Source organism: Telmatherina bonti (genome assembly GCF_933228915.1).
Source record: "Telmatherina bonti genome assembly, chromosome: 2".
Classification (NCBI taxonomy): domain Eukaryota; kingdom Metazoa; phylum Chordata; class Actinopteri; order Atheriniformes; family Telmatherinidae; genus Telmatherina; species Telmatherina bonti.
In genome coordinates, this window is record NC_136620.1 from 40124585 (window position 1) to 40143196 (window position 18612).

An 18612-nucleotide genomic window follows, 5' to 3' on the forward strand; every position below is an offset into this window, starting at 1 on the left:
GCTGCAGGAAAAACTACTTTATAGCGTCTCAGTCATTACCTCAGCAGCACAAACACTTGATGGGAGGAGGAATGCACTGTGCACAAACACACAAGCAGAAATAGTACGTAAATAACACTAACATGCACATCGGGGAAGAGAAAATTCCTGCAATGATGTGCGGTTCATTTTTAATCAAATTTACACCTTCTGACCTCCACAGCTAAAAATCATCTCCCAACACTAAAAGTCATCATCCAAAAGTTTCAGAGACTTTCTGATGGCGATGCAGCAGAAAAGCAGCTTACTGGCGCTTCTGGAAGCAGCCGAATGAAGAACACTGCAGTAGATTCTTCTTGCTTTTCCCCTCGCTGCTCTGATTAACTTCCTGCTGCCGCTCCTGTTTGCCTGCCAGCTTTCCACTCCTCTAAACCATCACGTTAACACATATGAATTTGTTTTTTTAGGCAGGTGAGGAAATGGATTTTGGGCAAGAGCATGGAAACTGTCATTTGTGAGTCTCCGAGTCGGTGTGTGAGAGATGGCAGGCCAGCTAACAGCCAAATTATACATGAAAGAGCCGACTCTGATGTGACTCATATCTTCCATCTTCACAGCAGAGTCCTGTCTGATCTGTGGCTACGGCCAGGAGGCGGGCAGGACAAAACTCGCTCAGGGAAGCTTGACTCTGCGAAGTAGCTGAGGTGAGTTGGGGCAGCTGATAACAGTCATGTTTGTTGTAGTTTGTTCCTGACTGCAGAGAGACTGTAGGAGAAACAGGATTTATGGCTGAAGAGGTGGAGCCATTCATCCAGAGGTAACGCGACTCTACACGAAGAGACAGAACATTTCTTTCTGAGGAGGCAGAAATGAGCCGCGTACCATCTGCAGCTGGGTGTGTTTTACCATGATATTGTACTTACAACACGCATGCATACAGGATATTAGTGGCTGTGTTTCCATTACATTTTCCTGCAAAATAAAACTGGACGAGATTTGTCTCATTTGGCCTTTTCTACTTGCTGTGGAGAATTTTCTCCGGCTTTTTGAAGCTTTTCTTCCCCATTTTCTTCTCTAAAACTCTGAAATTTGCCATTTGTTCCACACAGTGCCATCTCTACTGGAAATAAACTGGTCACATGACCCCCCCCACGTCACATGTAAATGCAAAAACAGTGTTTTCACTACACTTTTGCGTATATTTCTACATCAGAACGTCTGCTTCCATTGGCGTTTTTTTCTTATTGCACACAGCTGATTATATATTCCAGCGTTACATTCCTCAGTTGCAACATTTAGATTTCAGCTTTCTCCTCTTTTACAGACTTCTGCTTCATTATTTACTATTTTCATTCAGTTAAACAGAGAAAATTTGATTTGATGTTGTTCCAATCGAGAAGATTAAACTGTGTTTAAACCCACATTACTAAATTTACAGCCAATACGGCACATACATATGTATTTTTCAGAAACAAAAAGCCTGCTGGACATGGAACGTAAAATATAAACACCACACGAACACAAACAGCTCTTAATGCGTGCTCTTCAGTCGGACATGACAGATTTCTTTCCTCTGAATTTAACATTCATAGATTTACACTTGAACTAGACGGCGCTGATATTATTCAAGTGATCAGTTTTATTTTCAGTCTCCTGACACCACGAGGAGGAAAGCTGTTTGAGTTGAATTAGCCTCTGGATTATCTGCTCTCTCTCTCTAGTCATATATATATATATATATATATATATATATATATATATATATATATATATGTATATATAATGTATTGTTATAGGTTCCATATTATATATTGTTATTATAGTATGATGTAAGAAACATAGTGAAAGGGACTGGAGACAAATATAACTTATTAAATTACTCCCTTCTTCGTTACTTCATCTTATTGATTTTTCCTCCGATTCTAAAATGTTTTCCTATTTTCCGTTTGTGTGCAGGAAGGACTCGGCTTCTGTTTGACAAAGCTCTGCTGTCTTTTGCCTTTAAGCTTCCCCCTCTTCAGGGGAGAGTGTACAGGAATCCATCGGAGACCGCGCTATAAATACAAAGATGATGATGTAAGGATGAATCGATAGGCAGGTTGTCATACAGTCTTTGCAAAGGTTGCTGTGGGGAAGGAGCAAATTTCTCCTGTCAATGACAACATGCAGCAAAGCAGCTGTCAGAGCTTTACTCATATTTCAGCCTCACCAGAAGGTGCTAAAGGACAGGGTGCAGGGATTTTTATGGTTCTTCTTGCCTACGTATGTGGGCAGAATAACAACAGCAGGTACTTCTATCTCACCTCTGTACACTGTAAAAACAGTGTTGAATTTATGGTTTATGGCTCAAGACATGAGAATAATTCAGAGCTAAAGTCAGTTTTACTTGGATGGTCATTAATGTCACATCCTGACTTTGAACGTCAGCATCAAAACGTTTGTTTTTAAACAGTTCTAACACTAATGAGGACTAAAGCAAGACCTTTAACTGTATAAACACACGCTACAGAACTTTTTACCATTTCCCCGTCAGCGCCGCCATCGACGGCTAACCCAGCCTCCATCTTGCATCTTACCTGACCTGTGAGCAGAAGACCATCTTATGACTCTTGTTTTGTCTCTCTCTTTATTAATCTTCGTTTCTTTGCTGATTCAGCGACGTTGCGTGTTTAAACCAGCCGGTCCCTTATTATACCATGAAGCGATGTAAACAATGTGTAGTGTCGGTTTCTCTGCCTCAGGACGCTGCAAGGCAGCATCGAACACGTCCTGGACGTGGAGTTTTAAGGTCAGAAAGTTACGTAACGCATCTTTAAGAGGTTTCCAGATATTCTTCCTTTTTTCAGAAAACCTTATGAAGCATCTAAACGACCATATGCATCATATCTGATACAGTTTCTCAGACTTTTTGTGCCAAAAATGCCTTTCAACGTAATCTGATACTACTCTTCTGCCCCTGATGGTCATAAACTGTAACTTTACAAAAAATGTTTTATTGTGTTAATCAATCTATCTAGATTTATTTTTAAAGGCCAAGAAAGACTTGAGATTATTAAAATTAAATTTTTCAGAAACACCAACTTCTGCAAGTCAATAAATGATTCTCAACCTCTTTGTGAAAAATCAACGGTTCTTGAGCTGCAGCTTGTGCATCCCGTCGTTTCCATCTATGAAGTGGAGCGACGGTAGTTAATGGTAAGCAGAAGATTCATCTCGATCAGGACAAATAAAGGCTACTTTGTTCAGGAAGAGACGGGAGCAGACGAGCTAAGCGGGGTGCCGGCGGGACGTGAAGCTGTTCCGTTGCTACGTGAAGGAAGAGAGTTTGGAAATCATTGTTTAAAAGCTGAATATTTTATTAAACTTGTCAAAACGAACAAGACGTTGAAGTCGTGCAAATATTCTGAAGTTCAGGACGTCCAGCATCGCCTCTTCATTCTCATCCATCCCACCTTCGTTATGTCCACTCACCGTCTATTCTCACTACCCTCCTCATATCTTTCCCTTGTTATCTCCTCTCATGTCCCTCTCCTTTCTCTTCCTGCACTGACCCTCCCACCTCCTCCCACCTCCTCCCACCTCCTCCTCCTCCGGCCCCATCATTACTCCTCTTTCACCACTCATCTTTCTAAGGCTGCTGAATTCGGCAGCACAACGGAGCTATTCTGCTGCCGACTAATAGAATCCCTCAGTTCCTCTAATGGATCTGTCAGAATCTCCCGAGTACAGGAGAACAGATGGATTGATGGGGCGGGGCAGGAGGGGGGGGGACACAGAGGAAAGGGGACAAAGAGACAGAGAGATGATGAGACCGAAAGAGAAGCGAAGGGAAAAAGAGAGACGCATGGGGCTTTCGGGACTTTCATCTGTGGCTTGAAAAGTCTCAGAGCATCATCTCCTCTGACACATCCAAGCAGCCGCCATATGGTCCAGCAGACCCGGTGCTGCTTACGGCCGTACGTTTGTCCCGCCGGGATGCTGAGGGCTTCGCTGTGGCCAGGTGAGGACAGCAGACACACCGAGCTTTCTGTGACTCTGAAGGCTTTGCAGTAACCACTTGGCATTGTGACTCATCACAAACCCAGAATTCCGTGTAAAATGGAAATGAACAGAAAACTGTGGTGGGAAACCCTGAAAGCATCCTGCACATCTTAAAGCAGATTTTATGAAAAGGATTAAAATAACAGGAGCTCAGATTAATGTTTAAAAGCGGATTTTTCTGAGACAAAAAAGCCCAAAACTTTAAATGACGTCAGAAAAAGCCCTCACCGTTATCTGTGGCGATGAAGAGAGCCGTGTACTTATTGTCATGGACGTAGGGAGACTCTCGGTCCAGGGAGGACGAGGTGTTGACAGTTCCTCTGACCGGGTTCACACTCAGCCAGCCCGCCGGGTCTCGCAGGACAGCATATCTACAAAAACACACATAAAAAAAACCTGAAAAAGTTGTGATCCTGTAAGTAAATCATCACCTGTGGTCAGTTTTCCTGTTTGGACGCTTTAGGCGCCGATGCCGACAGAAACAGGTCAGATGCAGCACATGTCACCACATCGGTGACTCCATGTTGTTTACAGCAACATGCAACGTCACCAGATCATTCAAAAACAAACTACAGATGATTTAAAGATGCACTGAGAAGATGCAAACCGTCATATTATCGTTCTATTATCTACTAGAAAGAAAACATGTTGAGTGACGTCCGTAGCAGTAGACGGAAGAAGCTCCTGTTGAGCAGGAACTGCTTCATATTCAGCTTCACACAGAGAGAAAAAAGACCTGAAAGCATCGCAGTGGGATAAAACACACCGATGATACAAGGCGAGGTAATCCCTAACCCTAATCCAGCAGGTTTTCCATGTGTCCCTGCTCCAACACAGCTAAACAGAACCTAATAGGCTGTTGGATCCATTTCTGTCCATCTATCCAGGTTCTGCTCATTGCTCTTATAGTTATGGGTAGTCTAGCCATCCATTACTTATGTAGCAATGGGGATGTTACCTGATGCCCTGAGAAGTACCTCGCTCTATTTCTCTAATATATTAATGTATAAATATATGCTAATATGGCCGTCTCTAACTTATTTCTCCTTTTTCTGCAGGTCTTCCTGAATAAGTGCAGTTGTACATGTTGATCTGTCTTTCCTGTCCTCTCCACCCCAACCAGTCGAGGCAGATGGCTGCCCCCCCCTGAGCCGGGTTCTGCCGGAGGGTTTCTTCCTGTTAAAGGGGAGTTTTTTCCTTCCCACTGTCGCCACATGCAGCTCAGGATGGAGGACTGGATCCAAGTTATGACTCGATGCAATCAGTTGGTTTCTATTATAGGAGATGTATGAAATGATGTGTATGTAAAGTGTCCTGTGACAACATTGTTGTAAAGTGGCGCTGTACAAATAAAGCTGAATTGAATTGAATTTCACTTGATTCAGCTGTGTTGAAGCAGGAATACATGGAAAAAATGTTGGGTTGCAGAACTCGTAGGACTGCATTGAGAACCCCGGATGTGTGGAGTTTGATTCCAGTTCAGAGTCACAGAGAAGCTGAAGTCTATGCCTGGAGAGGCGTCCAGTCCATCACAGGACCAGCACAGAGACAGACCAGCACTCACATTGCCTGCTCCGCCGGACATCGTGTCTTCAGACAGAATCCATGCAAACTCCACGCAGAAAGACGTTTCAACAGTCCGTTTAGGGTCTCCAAAGTCTTTTCCCTAATGGGCCAACGTCCTGCTGGTTATCCATGTATCCCTGCTCCAACACACATGGCTTCCATTAAACGGATCAAACAGCCAGTTCTGCACAATGACTGATTAATTTGAGTCAGGTGTGTTGGAGCAGGGATACATGGAAAGCCTGCAGGATTGTGGCCCTGGAGGACCGGAGGTGGACAGCCCTGGTTGTGACAGAAATGATGTCATTCAGGAGAAGAAGACTGAAGCAGCGTCGGCTCCTCTTCAGCAGCATCCTGCGGGGCCGACCGTGATGGACAGCTCTACAGAAATCTTGTGGGCGAGTGGCAAAGCCGGCCTCGCCTCGAACACCAGATGAAGGGGGATCACGACCTCGCTAATGTGGCTACTCAGCGAGAGCGCTGATGACTGCTGGACGGTGATTGGAGGGCGTCGAAGCGAACGCTGCATTTGACTGATTTATGAGCTGCAGTGTTCTTCCTTTCAGAGCACACACACCGATGTGCAGAAGGCTGATGCGTGTTGCATACATGCAGAAAGGGACACACCGTCGGCTAAGAGTTAGCTACATGCACAGAGAGACGTACAAAACGATGGACTTTCTGCAGCACGAGGCCGCACGTTGCTCAGCAGACAAACGGAGCTCCTCAGCGAATGGAGCCTCGGGAAACGGCTTTGCAATCAACCTTTCCTCACACCTTTCCCCTCCCGCTCTCACACACCCTCGCTGCCTGTGATTACAACTGCTAACCAACACATTTGTTTTACTGTAAAAATGAGAAAAGGCGCCGAGGCAGGATTAATACAGAAACGTTTAACATTTCTCTCTCCATGCTTTCCTTCTCAGGCAAACAGAAGATCCACGAAGCGCATGGAGACAAGGGGAGGTGCGACGCTTGTTAACCTCCATATGCCTCCATATAACACTGAATATATGATCAAACACGCACCGTTACCGCCTAACACACACACACACACACACGTTGCCATGGTTTCAGACTTAACTTTTGCACATCTTTGTCAAATGCAATTAGCAATCCTGGATGTGTGTTTGCTATCGGTGCTCGTCAACTTGTACGCAACATGAGGGAGGGGTAGGATGGAAGTCTCTGCTCTCTGCATCCAGAGAAGCCGTTCAGGTGGTTCAGCCATTAGGTTCAGATGCCGTCTGGAGAGACTTTTCTCTTTTTAGAAACTTCTGGGAAGAAACTCAGGTGCAGACGCAGGACTCTCAGGACAGATTAAATCCCTGGAAGAGCTGAAGACTGTGGCTGAGCAGCAGCAGCAGCAGCTCTGGGGGATCTCTGCTGAGGTGTTAACCTGCAGCTGGATGAGCTGAAAATGGACCGATTGATCCATGAGAACTAGACAGAAAACGCCTTAAAATAAACAATAACTCACATATTCTGTCTTTTCCTTTCTGCACTGATGTAAAGTTTCCTTCAGTATTTAGTAGAAATTAAAGTCTGGTGATGACAAAAGGACTAAAGATGATCATTCTGCATAAACTTCATTATTTATTCTCTGCAACTTCAGCAAAAAATCTGGACAAATCAGCCCCCCCGCATTGAAAGCATAAAGCATTGTGTTCTACTTTTTGCTGTTTTCGCACCTTTAAAATGTGTGTTTGGACCTAAACGTATTTCTGTCAGACAGCAGAAGTTTCTGTCAAAGGTGAGCCCTGACTCTGTCACATGGCTGTTTGTCCTCGCTGCAAACATGGGGACAGCCCACTGCGGCGCTTTAAAAGGGCAAATTAGGAAGACATTAAAAAGCCATTAGGAATATTCATATCTGGTTGAGCGTGTTTGTCTGTAAAAACAGAGGAGGCCAAAACAAATCAGTCAGCTAATTACGCAGCGCTCCAACATAAGCTCACACTTGTCCACGTTTAGGTCCAAACACACATTTTAAAGGTGCGAAAACAGCAAAAAGTGGAACACAATGCTTTATGCTTTCAATGCGGGGGGGCTGATTTGTCCAGATTTTTTGCTGAAGTTGCAGAGAGTATCATGAGGTGCATGAACCCAAAGCCGTGGAGAGGTGCTTATAATGTTACTCCTTCCACTATTGCAGAGCTGCACCCCCTCAGGGGGCTACTCTGAGCTGCTATAGCTGGCATCAGCACCAGCGCTGTGTGTCTGAATGGTTTAGCTGGAAATTGCCCTCAGCTGGAAGAGGACACACAGGAGCCTGGCTGAGGATGGCAGGAGAGCATTGCATCTGTTTAACTGTCACAATGTCTCATTATGGTGATCCAGGGCTGACACATAATGCAAAGCCCTCTAAAGATGCTCCTGCGTGAGCTGGAGGTTGAAAATAAAACTCATCTGGGAACATTTCAAGCAAACTGAGCAGAAAAGGGGAATCACTGCGACAGAAACGAGCTTAAAAAGAGAATTTAGCTGTAATTATTTACTTGCATCATTTAGTTGGATGTAAGTTCAGTTTCTTCCTCTAATCTGAGTCGTCTTCCTCACTTCTGTCAGACAAGTGAAAAGCAGGAGTTGCAGCATCGGGAACAACATGCAGGCATGCACGGTGCTGGTGGGGAATGTTTGTGTGTGTTAATGCCAGGTGGGGAGGGAAAGGTAAGGTGTGGAGAAGGCGGAGCCACAGAGGAGATAAAAGCTAAAGGAGTGACGGTTAAAAAGAGAAAATCTTTGCAGGAATGCTGATTATTGTTTTGTTCCACAGAACAGGTATGTGCTGCTCAGACCTCTTTGTGATGACATGATGTGCTTGTTGGAAGCTTTGCAAGTTACGAAGGAGAAACTTGTTTATTTCTAACACAATAATTCTTCATCACACTGATGTTTTCTTTCCTGCAGCACATGCTGCTCATATCAATCTCTTCGCTTTTATTGGGTCATTAAAAGGTCTAATATGTAGATTCATGCCTCCATTTTCTAGATTTGGCTTTTAAACAGACACTTTTCCTCTTTTTTAATGTCAAACTTTGATTCTGAGGCTTCTGAAGTTTTTTTCTTTTATTTGGTTTTTCTTTCAATTTCATGACAAACAGGATTTTTTTTTCAGACAAATGTTTTCATTTTTAGTTTTACTTAAAAAAAAGAAGATAAATTAAAGATTATATTAATACTACTACATTATTATTACTGTGTATAATACTTATTTTTATTTTTTTAAAACTATTTTATAATTATTAGAAACATAACAAAAATATGAATAAGTATAATTACAAAATGAATAATTAATAATAAAATCATATTTCAGTCACTTTCGAATTGATTGCAAATAACTAATTTGTTATTTTAGTCACAAAAAGCCTAATATAATGCAGATTCATGGAAAAAACAGTAATTTTCTGTTATTTTTAGAAAGTTATGAGCAGAAAACGTCAACCAGCCGTTCAATGAGCTGAAACTATGGAGAAACCCGGCAGGTGGAGGATGGGAGATGCTGCAGTCCAACATTTAGAGGATAAATCTTATTTCTGTTCACAAAAACCTCATCTGAAACGGTTTCCATGGAGGCGTGGACGTCATGGAGACACTCCTACAGCAGAGAAACTGGGATGAAGAGGCTGACGGACAGTAAACATCATCAGAACTGGACTGAAATGAGCAGATTTTCCAGTGATGAATCCTCAAACACCCAGAGAAGAGCTGGGAAGCGTCCTGCAGGACGTCTGCAGGAACAGAACAGGCTGCAGGCTGTTGTTGAAAGAAAATAGGATTTTATTTGCCTTGTTTATTGGATTTCTGTTTATGTTTACACCTTTCTAGAAAAGGCTGCAGCATTTTCCATTTTCCTGTCGATATGTATGAAAATGAAGAATCCGGGCTCTTTGCACTGAAGCACATCATGGTGGGAAATAATTAGATGTCACGGCGGTGCAATCACTGATGGAGGGAACCCAGAAGTAAAAGCTAAGTTGTCCTTCAAGCCTCTGGAGATCAGCGTTGGCTCTGGTTGTAGAGCTCTAAGGACACAGAACACCCACACAAGACAAGTGTGGAGGTTTGATCCCTTTCAGACTGTCCAGCAGGGACTCGTGCACCGACATGCACAACGGAGGAGGCACAGCAACGGTAGAAAAACCTCACCTGGATATCACATAAATAAATAAACACAGCAGGAGATTCACTTTAACATCACGTCTCACCTCCAGGGCTCTGAAACCAACCGGCTTTATGCTGCAGAACACACACCGACACACACACTTCTGGCATGTCAAACTGTGAATTAAAACAAAAAACTAATCTGGACTCAGAAACACGAGACGTTTCCAGACTGGAAAGGTTCAGTAATTCTGCTGGTACTGATCTTCATCTGGACTCTACTGAGCTCTACTTTCAGAGGTTTTACGTCCAGAGGCGAATTTTTAATCTCTCAATCTGGCCGACATTCATAAGGAAGTTTCTCTTCACAAAGTTTATGATTCAGCTTTTAATCTAAACAGTATTTTATGTTGATATATATATATATATATATATATATATATATATATATATATATGTGTGTGTGTATATATATGCATGTAGGTGGGTATGTTTGTGTATATACACGTATGCATTAATCTCTTTCTCTTGTTTTCTCTGTTTTCTTCTCTTTCTGTCTCTCTTCTATCCTCTCCGGTCCAGCAGCATAAACTCTGTAATACTAACAATTATCCAAAACAAATAGAAAAATAAAATAAGAATCCAGAAATACAAGGGGATCATTATATCTACAAAAAGCTCCCCTTGGCAAAATAAATTTGCTCAGCAGAACACAGCATCCAGAACATCAGTCTGCTGCTTAAATGCTGGACAAGACAAAAAAAACAAAACGAAACAACAACAACAACAAAAAAAAACTATGTTATTCACAGCTTTATCAGATTTTATTGTTAAACACTAATAAAAGACTCATTTTAATTTCTTTAGAAAAATGAAACCTAACGTTGAGAATGCGCCACAAAGAGACTGGGGCCCCTGCATGTCTGGCAGCGGCCCTGGGAGGTAAAGCTACAGTTGGATCGATAAAAACAAAGGATGTGAGAAGATAAATCTACAGCAGAGCGATATTCTGACTTTCCCAAATGAGACCGTACTGAAGCATCCAGATGCTCCGGCACCGGGAAGCTCCGGAGGACAGCATGCGGCGGTCCTCAGATCTGACTGGACACCTGGAAATAAAACTCCACCAGTTCAGCTTGACCATCTGAAGTTCTGCCAGAATAACTCATCTGAGACGCACCTGCAGCGAAATGTTTGGATTATTTGTTTAGTTGGAACAGCTGCCTGCTGCACTGGGGCTGAAAGATCACATGAAACTCCCAAAGCATATGCAGAATTCATCCGTCTCTAATCAAGCACCGGCGGCTTTCCCGCTGAGACTTGCTGGTTTTACTGGTGCATGATTGATACTTCGGCTCTGGCTTCCCTCTCCGGAAGTGCATCATTAGGCTGAACAAAGCATCTCAGGATGAGTCGTCGAGAAGCAAAATGCTTTTCTCGTTCTGAGCTGCGACGCTGCATCTCTCCATGATGAGAGATCGATGCACTAAATCCTTCTGTGCAAATTAAACTTTATTTAAAGCCTTTTTCTGTGCAACAACAAGCAAAGTTGCACAGGAGACCAACATGACTCGTGTCGGGGTTCTGCAGGCCTTCTGGTCATGTTCAGGAGGCTTTGTGCTGGTCTGAGATCTAGAATGAACCCGGTTCAGGACGCTGGGGAGGCTGCAAGATGGATGACTGTTTCCTGATTCAGATGTCTGACAGAAGGGAAAAACATAGTGATGCACAGCAGACAAAGATCAGGATCAAATGGCAGCAGCGTGGAGTTTGTATGAAGCTGGAATCATCGCAGCGATGGGAAGGGGTAACGTGTAAACAGAGACGACAGGAGGTCAAACACTCAACCTCGCCTCTCTTTGGCCGCTGCAAGAGCAGATGTTCGTTATGATCGGCATTAAAATGAAATATCAGGAACATCAACGTCTTCCGCTGCGTCTCGTCTGACTGAAAATGTCAAAATACGTCACATGTTGTGCAGAGTTTTCCAGATCTGTTTGTATCTTTAATCCTGCAGCGTTTCCGAGCCAACGCGGAGCATCGAGGTGACATCTACAGGCGCACACTGGATGACATCATCAAGCCGCGTCGTCGCTTGCAGCATAACAAGCCTGTAGGTGGACTCGTCCGTTTGCCTTTGGTTCGGAAGTTTTTCTAAGTGTCTCCAGGTGTTAAATTTGCCGTTTTACTGTAAAGCGAAAGTGATGCAAGGAGGAACCGAAACGTCCAAACTGGCGTCAAGAATGAGGTCGTGGTAAAACTAAGAAATCGGTTTGCTGACTCGGTATAAAATCCAGTAAGGAACATCCCAACTGGGACGTGTTTCATTTGCAGCTTCCGCCTTTACATCTACAGCGGCCTGGTGCTGCAAAAACCGCCCATCTAGCCGAGCATCGAGTATTCAGTCTTCATGATGACCGAGCGAACGGCTGCAAATGCACACAGATTCCTGAATTACGAAAGTTTATCCAAACTTTGACTGGGTGAGAAAAATCTTAACCCTTTATAGGGCACCTAGAAATGAGAAACTTTAACCTAAAATTGTCCTTCTGGTATGAACCAAGACCTCCATTCTGTTACATTAACAAAAAAAAAAAAGAATGTTTTCATGTTAAATATTAAAGAAAACAAAGTGATCAAAAATAGTAACTTTACTCCATCAGACTTTTAAATATTAATTTAAAGTTTGAGTTAAAAAAAACTCTGAAAACCATCCTGTCGGTGCTTCTTTCCAGTGTTTCTTCTGAAGCAACGTTTTTTAAATGAAGGATTTTTCTGAAATAAAGAATTTTGTTTTTACGTCTTTTCTCTCAAAGTGAGACAAAAACATGCGAAGCAGCAGCAACTCGCTGGTTTTGGTGGATTTGATCTGGAAATCAGTTTGATTTCAGATGTTTCCAGATGTTATCTAACAGCATGGACGGATCATTTGACTGATTAAGACCCGAATCCTCTCAGTTTAGAAGCTAATTTTAGCAAAGCTTCGCCTCTTTTACACGCCTCGTTTTCTGTTTGACACTAAACTGAAACTTGTAAATGATGTCAATGACAGCGTCATACTGTAGACCTCAACCTCTTTTCCCTCATATTACCCTCAGCTACACACACACACACACACACACACACACACACACACACGCACAGCTTTGACGTCCTGTCTTGTCCTGCCTCTCGGTTGGTTACTTTATCTCGCTGTTTATCTGCTTCTCTATCGCTTTCTTCTCCCTCTCCTGCCAGTGAGATCCTGGTGTGATTGGAGTCTAACTTTCTGCAAGACGGGAGACGGCACAGAGCCAATGCTAATAGTCTGCTTCTATCTGAGAGCTGCTGAGTGTGTGCAAGCAGTAGATATGAGAACATCAATCACAAGATGCCGTAAAAGTACCGAGGTTGTGCCGACCCGTGTTTGGATGCAGCAGCTGTGCACTTCATCCAAATCTGTGGCGACTAAAGCGAGAGGAAACAAAGAGGAGGGGGGTGGATGCTGAGGGATCCTAGGTGGAGATAAAGAAGGGACACATGAGGCTGGATAAGTACAGTAATACAAACATTTTCTTAGGAACGCATAACGTGTCCATGTCAAAGCACCTCCCATCAGTCCACTTCACTCCAGCTGAATGCAGCTGATATATCGGCTATTTTAGCCCGATGTGATTACAGGTCCCAACAAGCCGCTCTGATACAAACATCATTAATGTCACAACGCAGCTCTCTCTAAAGGTGTGTTAATGTCAGCAGATTGGTGTCAGAGAGGTGGTTCAGATCCACCAGATGCTGTGCAGACTGGGTGGACGACTGGGAAGACGTGCTGAGGGCTGCAGAAGCAGCGAAACGGTCCTGAAAGCTCGCTGTAAGATACAGAATTATACGTCACATAATAAAAGTTGCAATAAATGCTGATTGTTGTTTTGTAATCCTGGCTACATGGGACAATAAAGTTAATTCAGTGCAATGAATATTTAAAAGCTCTGTATCTCAAAGAGGATCTCAGTCCCAGTAAGTCAAACTGGGACATTAGATAAAGACATGATGTGTCTGGGACACATTCGTCTTTAAAAATGGCTCCAAGTTGAAGAAGTTTGGCATCAACAGTTAAACTTTGTGTGTTTTTAATCAGCGTTCATCCCAGAGAACAGGATGGAAGCCAGGCAGCATTAAACACACACACCGCTCCTCCACCCAGCTGCACCAGCAGGTCAGTTTGCTGGTTTATGTCAGATATAAACACCGTTTTATGCTAATTGCTGCAGATTAGAAAACACAGCCAGTTTGTGAATCTTGACTGAAAACAGAGAGTTTGAACGTACCCTGATGGTGCAGGAGATATGGCAAGCTGTCAGAGCAGCTGGAGTGTGTGAAGTGGAACACATGATAAGATAGAATCACTGCAGGATCCATCACGAGGCTCGAGCACGAGGAAGATGGATGAAGAGTTGGTCTGTGCTCCGCGTCACGGTGAAACTCTGCAGCTTTTCCATGCATCGTTCTTACAGCTCTGAGCACTAAAACTAGACTTTTACTTCCAAACGAGGGTAAAGATTTCCGTTTACTGCAGCTGTAATCTTTATCTTTCAAGTAGAAAAGTTTCTGTCAGAACCAAAGCAAAAGACTCGCTGGTGAAAAATCTGAACAACAAGCTCATAAATGGTCTGGGACGGCTTTCACCTTTCATTGGAACAGAAAAGGATAAAAATTTATCTGCATTGAAAATATGTAAAACTTAGTAAAAGTTCTTCATAAAGTTTATGCAAAACTACTAATAAAGTTTATCTAATACCATAAATAAATAAGAGAAATATGTTGATGTACACATACAGTCGTCCTCATATGTATCCATACACTCCCATTACAAAAAGCAAATAAAACTTGTAAAATACGATGAAATAGACAAAAGTCATAATAAATAAAACATTTTTGAAAATCATATTTTTTAATCCTGGTTCAATAGAAGTATATATATTTAAACAAACATATGATAAAATGATAAACGTTACATAAACTAATATTTTGTTGAACAAGTCTTTGATGTTTCCAGTCCAGTCAGGTATTTTTTGCACCTGCTGAAGGTATTTTGTGCCACCGTTCTTCAGAAAACTGCTCCCATTTGTCCAGGAACCATTTGTTTGTTTTTATTTTATTTGTTTTTATTTTTTCTTCAACTCAATTAAATGAAAATAGTGTCTCATATCAGTAAATTATAATTTAGCACATTTTTAGTTATTGTTTCCCTTTTTTTAGGTTATGTGATATATTTGATAAAATAAGATATGCTGTATTATGATATAATTGAATTTCCCTTTGGGCATTAATAAAGTATTTTTCATTTCATTTCACTTCATTTGAGATATATATATATATATATATATATATATATATATATATATATATATATATATATATATATATATATATATATATATAAAAATCTAAAAATATATATTTTCTGGTTTATGTTACAGAAACATCGTTAATTGGATGGAAATTAGTGTTAGTGATGAATGTGCGGTTCAGTGCTTCCTGACGAGCCTACAACTCCTACTGGCATAAACAGGTATAGAAAACCGACGGATGAGCTATCGATCGGTTCATACACGAGTCCGTTTCTATGGCAACAGCATGGCTTTAGGAGGCTTTAAAATGTCTTAGAAGCCAGAATCTTTCTCTGTTCAGATGGATTAGAAGCCACTCACAAAGCTCCAAATACTTCCTGAAACTTTTATTTCCAAATAATAATTCTGGGAATAAACAGAAACTTGACATAAAGCTGTAAAATCAATGCGCCGTTGAAAACGGAGACTTTAATGAAAACCAGGTTGGTGACGAGTCAGCTACTCTGGATTTGCAGTCAGGCCTAAACTTTCGGTTCCTACGGGAGAGAAGGGGGGATTTCCAGGGTGTAATTTATTGCTAAAGAAGAAACGTTGCATTAAATCAACACAAAGTTCTTCTGAGTGACTTTTCATCCTGGTTCAGTCCCGATGGCAGGATGTCGTCGTCTGCTTCTGAAATGTTGACAGAAAAGTTCATCATATGCTACAGATGTGCAGTCACCAGATTTATGAATTATTTTATGTTTTTGTCATCCGTTAACATGTAAATGACTTTATTGGTTTCATGTGAACTATTCCAGTAGAATCCCATCACACAATATTTTCTATTCTATTCTATTCTACAGTCATTTAGCAGATGTTTTCTCCAAAGCGACTTATATATGAGTGAGAACAACACAAGCAGGAAATCAAACAGTAGAGGACATGGTAGGAAGGTGCTAATATTTTAAACCACAACTTACTGCGGAGAGTTTTCAACGGCTTTTCAAAGCTTTTCTCTCTAATTTTCTTTTCTAAAACTCTGAAATTTGTTGTTGTTTGTTCCACACCGTGCCGTCTTTACTGGGAATGAACTGGTCACATGACCCTCCACGTTACGTCCTGGGAAAAGTAAATGTGAAAGAAGTGTATCCGTTACACTTTTCCGATATTTTTCTATATCAAAACATCTAAAAGACCACCTCATGAAAACTTTTTACAGATATTTGAGACTTTTTTCTTAATGTAGGCGTTTCCATTGGTGTTTTTTTTAAAATTATATTTATGTTTTGTGCAGTTCCAGGTGAAATGCTTTATGAGAATTTCACTTTATAAGTTTGTAATGGATTTAAAATTTAAAATCAAAATCATTTCACCTTCAACCAGCTGAAAACCACAACAGAACTCTCGCTATGAGCGATTTTCTCCCTCCCTCTCCGCTGTGCTTGGGCTCAGACGAGTAAACGACTGAAAGCTTTCCCGTAACTGGAACAGTGATCCTGAGCTTATTTCTTGCTTTGTTGGTTTGTTTAAAGCTGTAGTTTTTGGTTATCTTGTGTTTCTGGTGCAGAAGATTCTTCTGAAACACTAAAGTGTTAAAAACTAAACAGATCGGCGTGAAGCTAGCTCACATGGATGCGGTTTGAAGTAAACTTTGCTGTTTCAAAGTTGATTCAGGATTTATATTTGTCTTATTGGAAACATTCATAAATTCTCTTTTACCCGCTGGTTTGACATTTATCCTTGATATTTACATCCGACTGAAGCGTCTCTTTTTAAACTGCGAGACTGCTGACACAGTTCTGAATAGTCTCCACAAGGTCAGAACTTTAAAAAACATGGCTGATCTTCCTCTCTGAGTACTTCAGGTTCCTCCTGTAAGTATGTCCTAACAATATGCAGGAAAACACTGAAAACTTTTTTACTCCAACAAACATTCCTATTTTCATTTACATTTGTTAGGATTTCATCTTGTGGCAGATAAAACATCATGATATATCGAGGCTTATATTGTTCCCCACTCATGTGTTACTGTCCTCGTTTCATTAAATACGACCAGAACTGATTTTATTCCAGTTCCCGAGCTGTTTTAAAGCTCTACTTTATACGTAGCGACATCTAGTGGCATAAACTGCTAATTACTGTCGACTTCCCACCTTCCCCTGTCACATGTTAAGACGGCTCCGTGCCTGCTGAGTGTAAATATGTGAAATGTGTTTTGTAAACTGCACTTTGCTCCTTTGTTTTCTACAGCTGTGTTTCCATTACAATTTCTCGCAAAGTAAAAGCCATATTTTTGACAACAGTTGCTGTTTGCAGGTGTTTCTATGGAGCAGTGTTTCGCCCATCAGCATCAGTTCTCACCCGTCCGTCTCACAAGATTTTACTAGAATTGCGGCTAATTTCATGGTAACCATGTAGCGTGATTTTGGGTTTTTTTAACTTGCTGCGGAGAGTTTGCAATGGCTTTTCGAAGCTTTTCTCTCTAATTTTCTATTCTAAAACTCTGAAATTTGCTGTTGTTTGTTCCCCACCGCGCCGTCTTTACTGGGAATGAACTGGTCACATGACCCTGCACGTCATGTAAAAGTGAAAGAAGTGTTTCCGTTACACTTTTCCGATATTTTTCTGTATCAAAACATCTAAAAGACCACCTCATGAAAACTTTTTAGCGATATTTGAGACTTTTTTCTTAATGTAGACATTTCCTTTGGTGTTTTTATATTGCAATATTTACATTTTGCGCAGTTCCAGGTGAAATGGAAACGCACCTCATGACCTTTCAGCTTTTTGAGGATTTCACTTTGTAAGTTTGTAATGGATTTAAAATTTTAAATCATTAAAGTGATTAAAGCCCTTGCATCATAGAATTCTGGTTATTTTTCATGCAGCTCTGCACTCCATTTCTGCTGCGTTGCCTCGAATGTGAAAGTTTTCTGCGGTAGAACTCTGATGTCAGTATAAATGGAAATGAAACTGCAGATCTGAATAAAACGGAGCAGATTTTGCCTTTAGAGAGACAAACCCAACAGTTCTATTTATTATATGTCTGCATGTAGTTTCAATAAGCTAAAGTTGCTGTTGCAGGAGTTCTGGAACTCAGATTCTTATGAACTGGAAGTGATAAATGTGGGATGTTTAGTGGTTTCTGTCTCTTTCCTCAGTCCGTTTCAGCGTTTCCAGCTGGACGTAAAACAACCTCTGACGAAACCACGTCTGATCGGTCAGCGGCTGACCTTCTGTCACAAAACCTCTTCTCTACTTAGAACATGTTCCTTTCTTTGGTGGTTAAAGAAAGGAACCCAGGAAGAACAAACGTCGCAGAGCAAAAGACATTTACTAAATACGAGGTTGAGACCATTAGAATTCCCTCCGACCCGATCCATTTCTCTTTTCATCCCTTTTTCTGCTCTGTGCTCAGCTTAAGCAATCCCCCCCGAGGTGGACCACGAGGACCTCGCTAGACTGAGCTGAGCTGTCCAGTCTCGGCCTGCCGCTGCTTCACGCCATGTGGAAATAATTGCTGGAGTCACACCTGTTTATATTCCTTGTATCAGCAGCAGGTCTAAATGTAGCGATGGGAGGAACAAGCAAACATCGACACGTGTTGCAT

General features: G+C 41.7%; 1 protein-coding gene across 1 annotated transcript in view; it reads right to left on the reverse strand.

Annotated features, from left to right (window-relative positions):
• Nucleotides 1-18612, reverse strand: part of cdh13 (cadherin 13, H-cadherin (heart)) — a gene marked incomplete at its 5' end in the record, with an annotated part of 453399 nt that overhangs the window by 53855 nt on the left and 380932 nt on the right. Inside the window, one exon of the mRNA XM_079249495.1 lies at nt 4249-4391. Coding sequence (XP_079105621.1) covers nt 4249-4391 — 143 coding nt within the window. The remainder of the gene's footprint in view (nt 1-4248; nt 4392-18612) is intronic.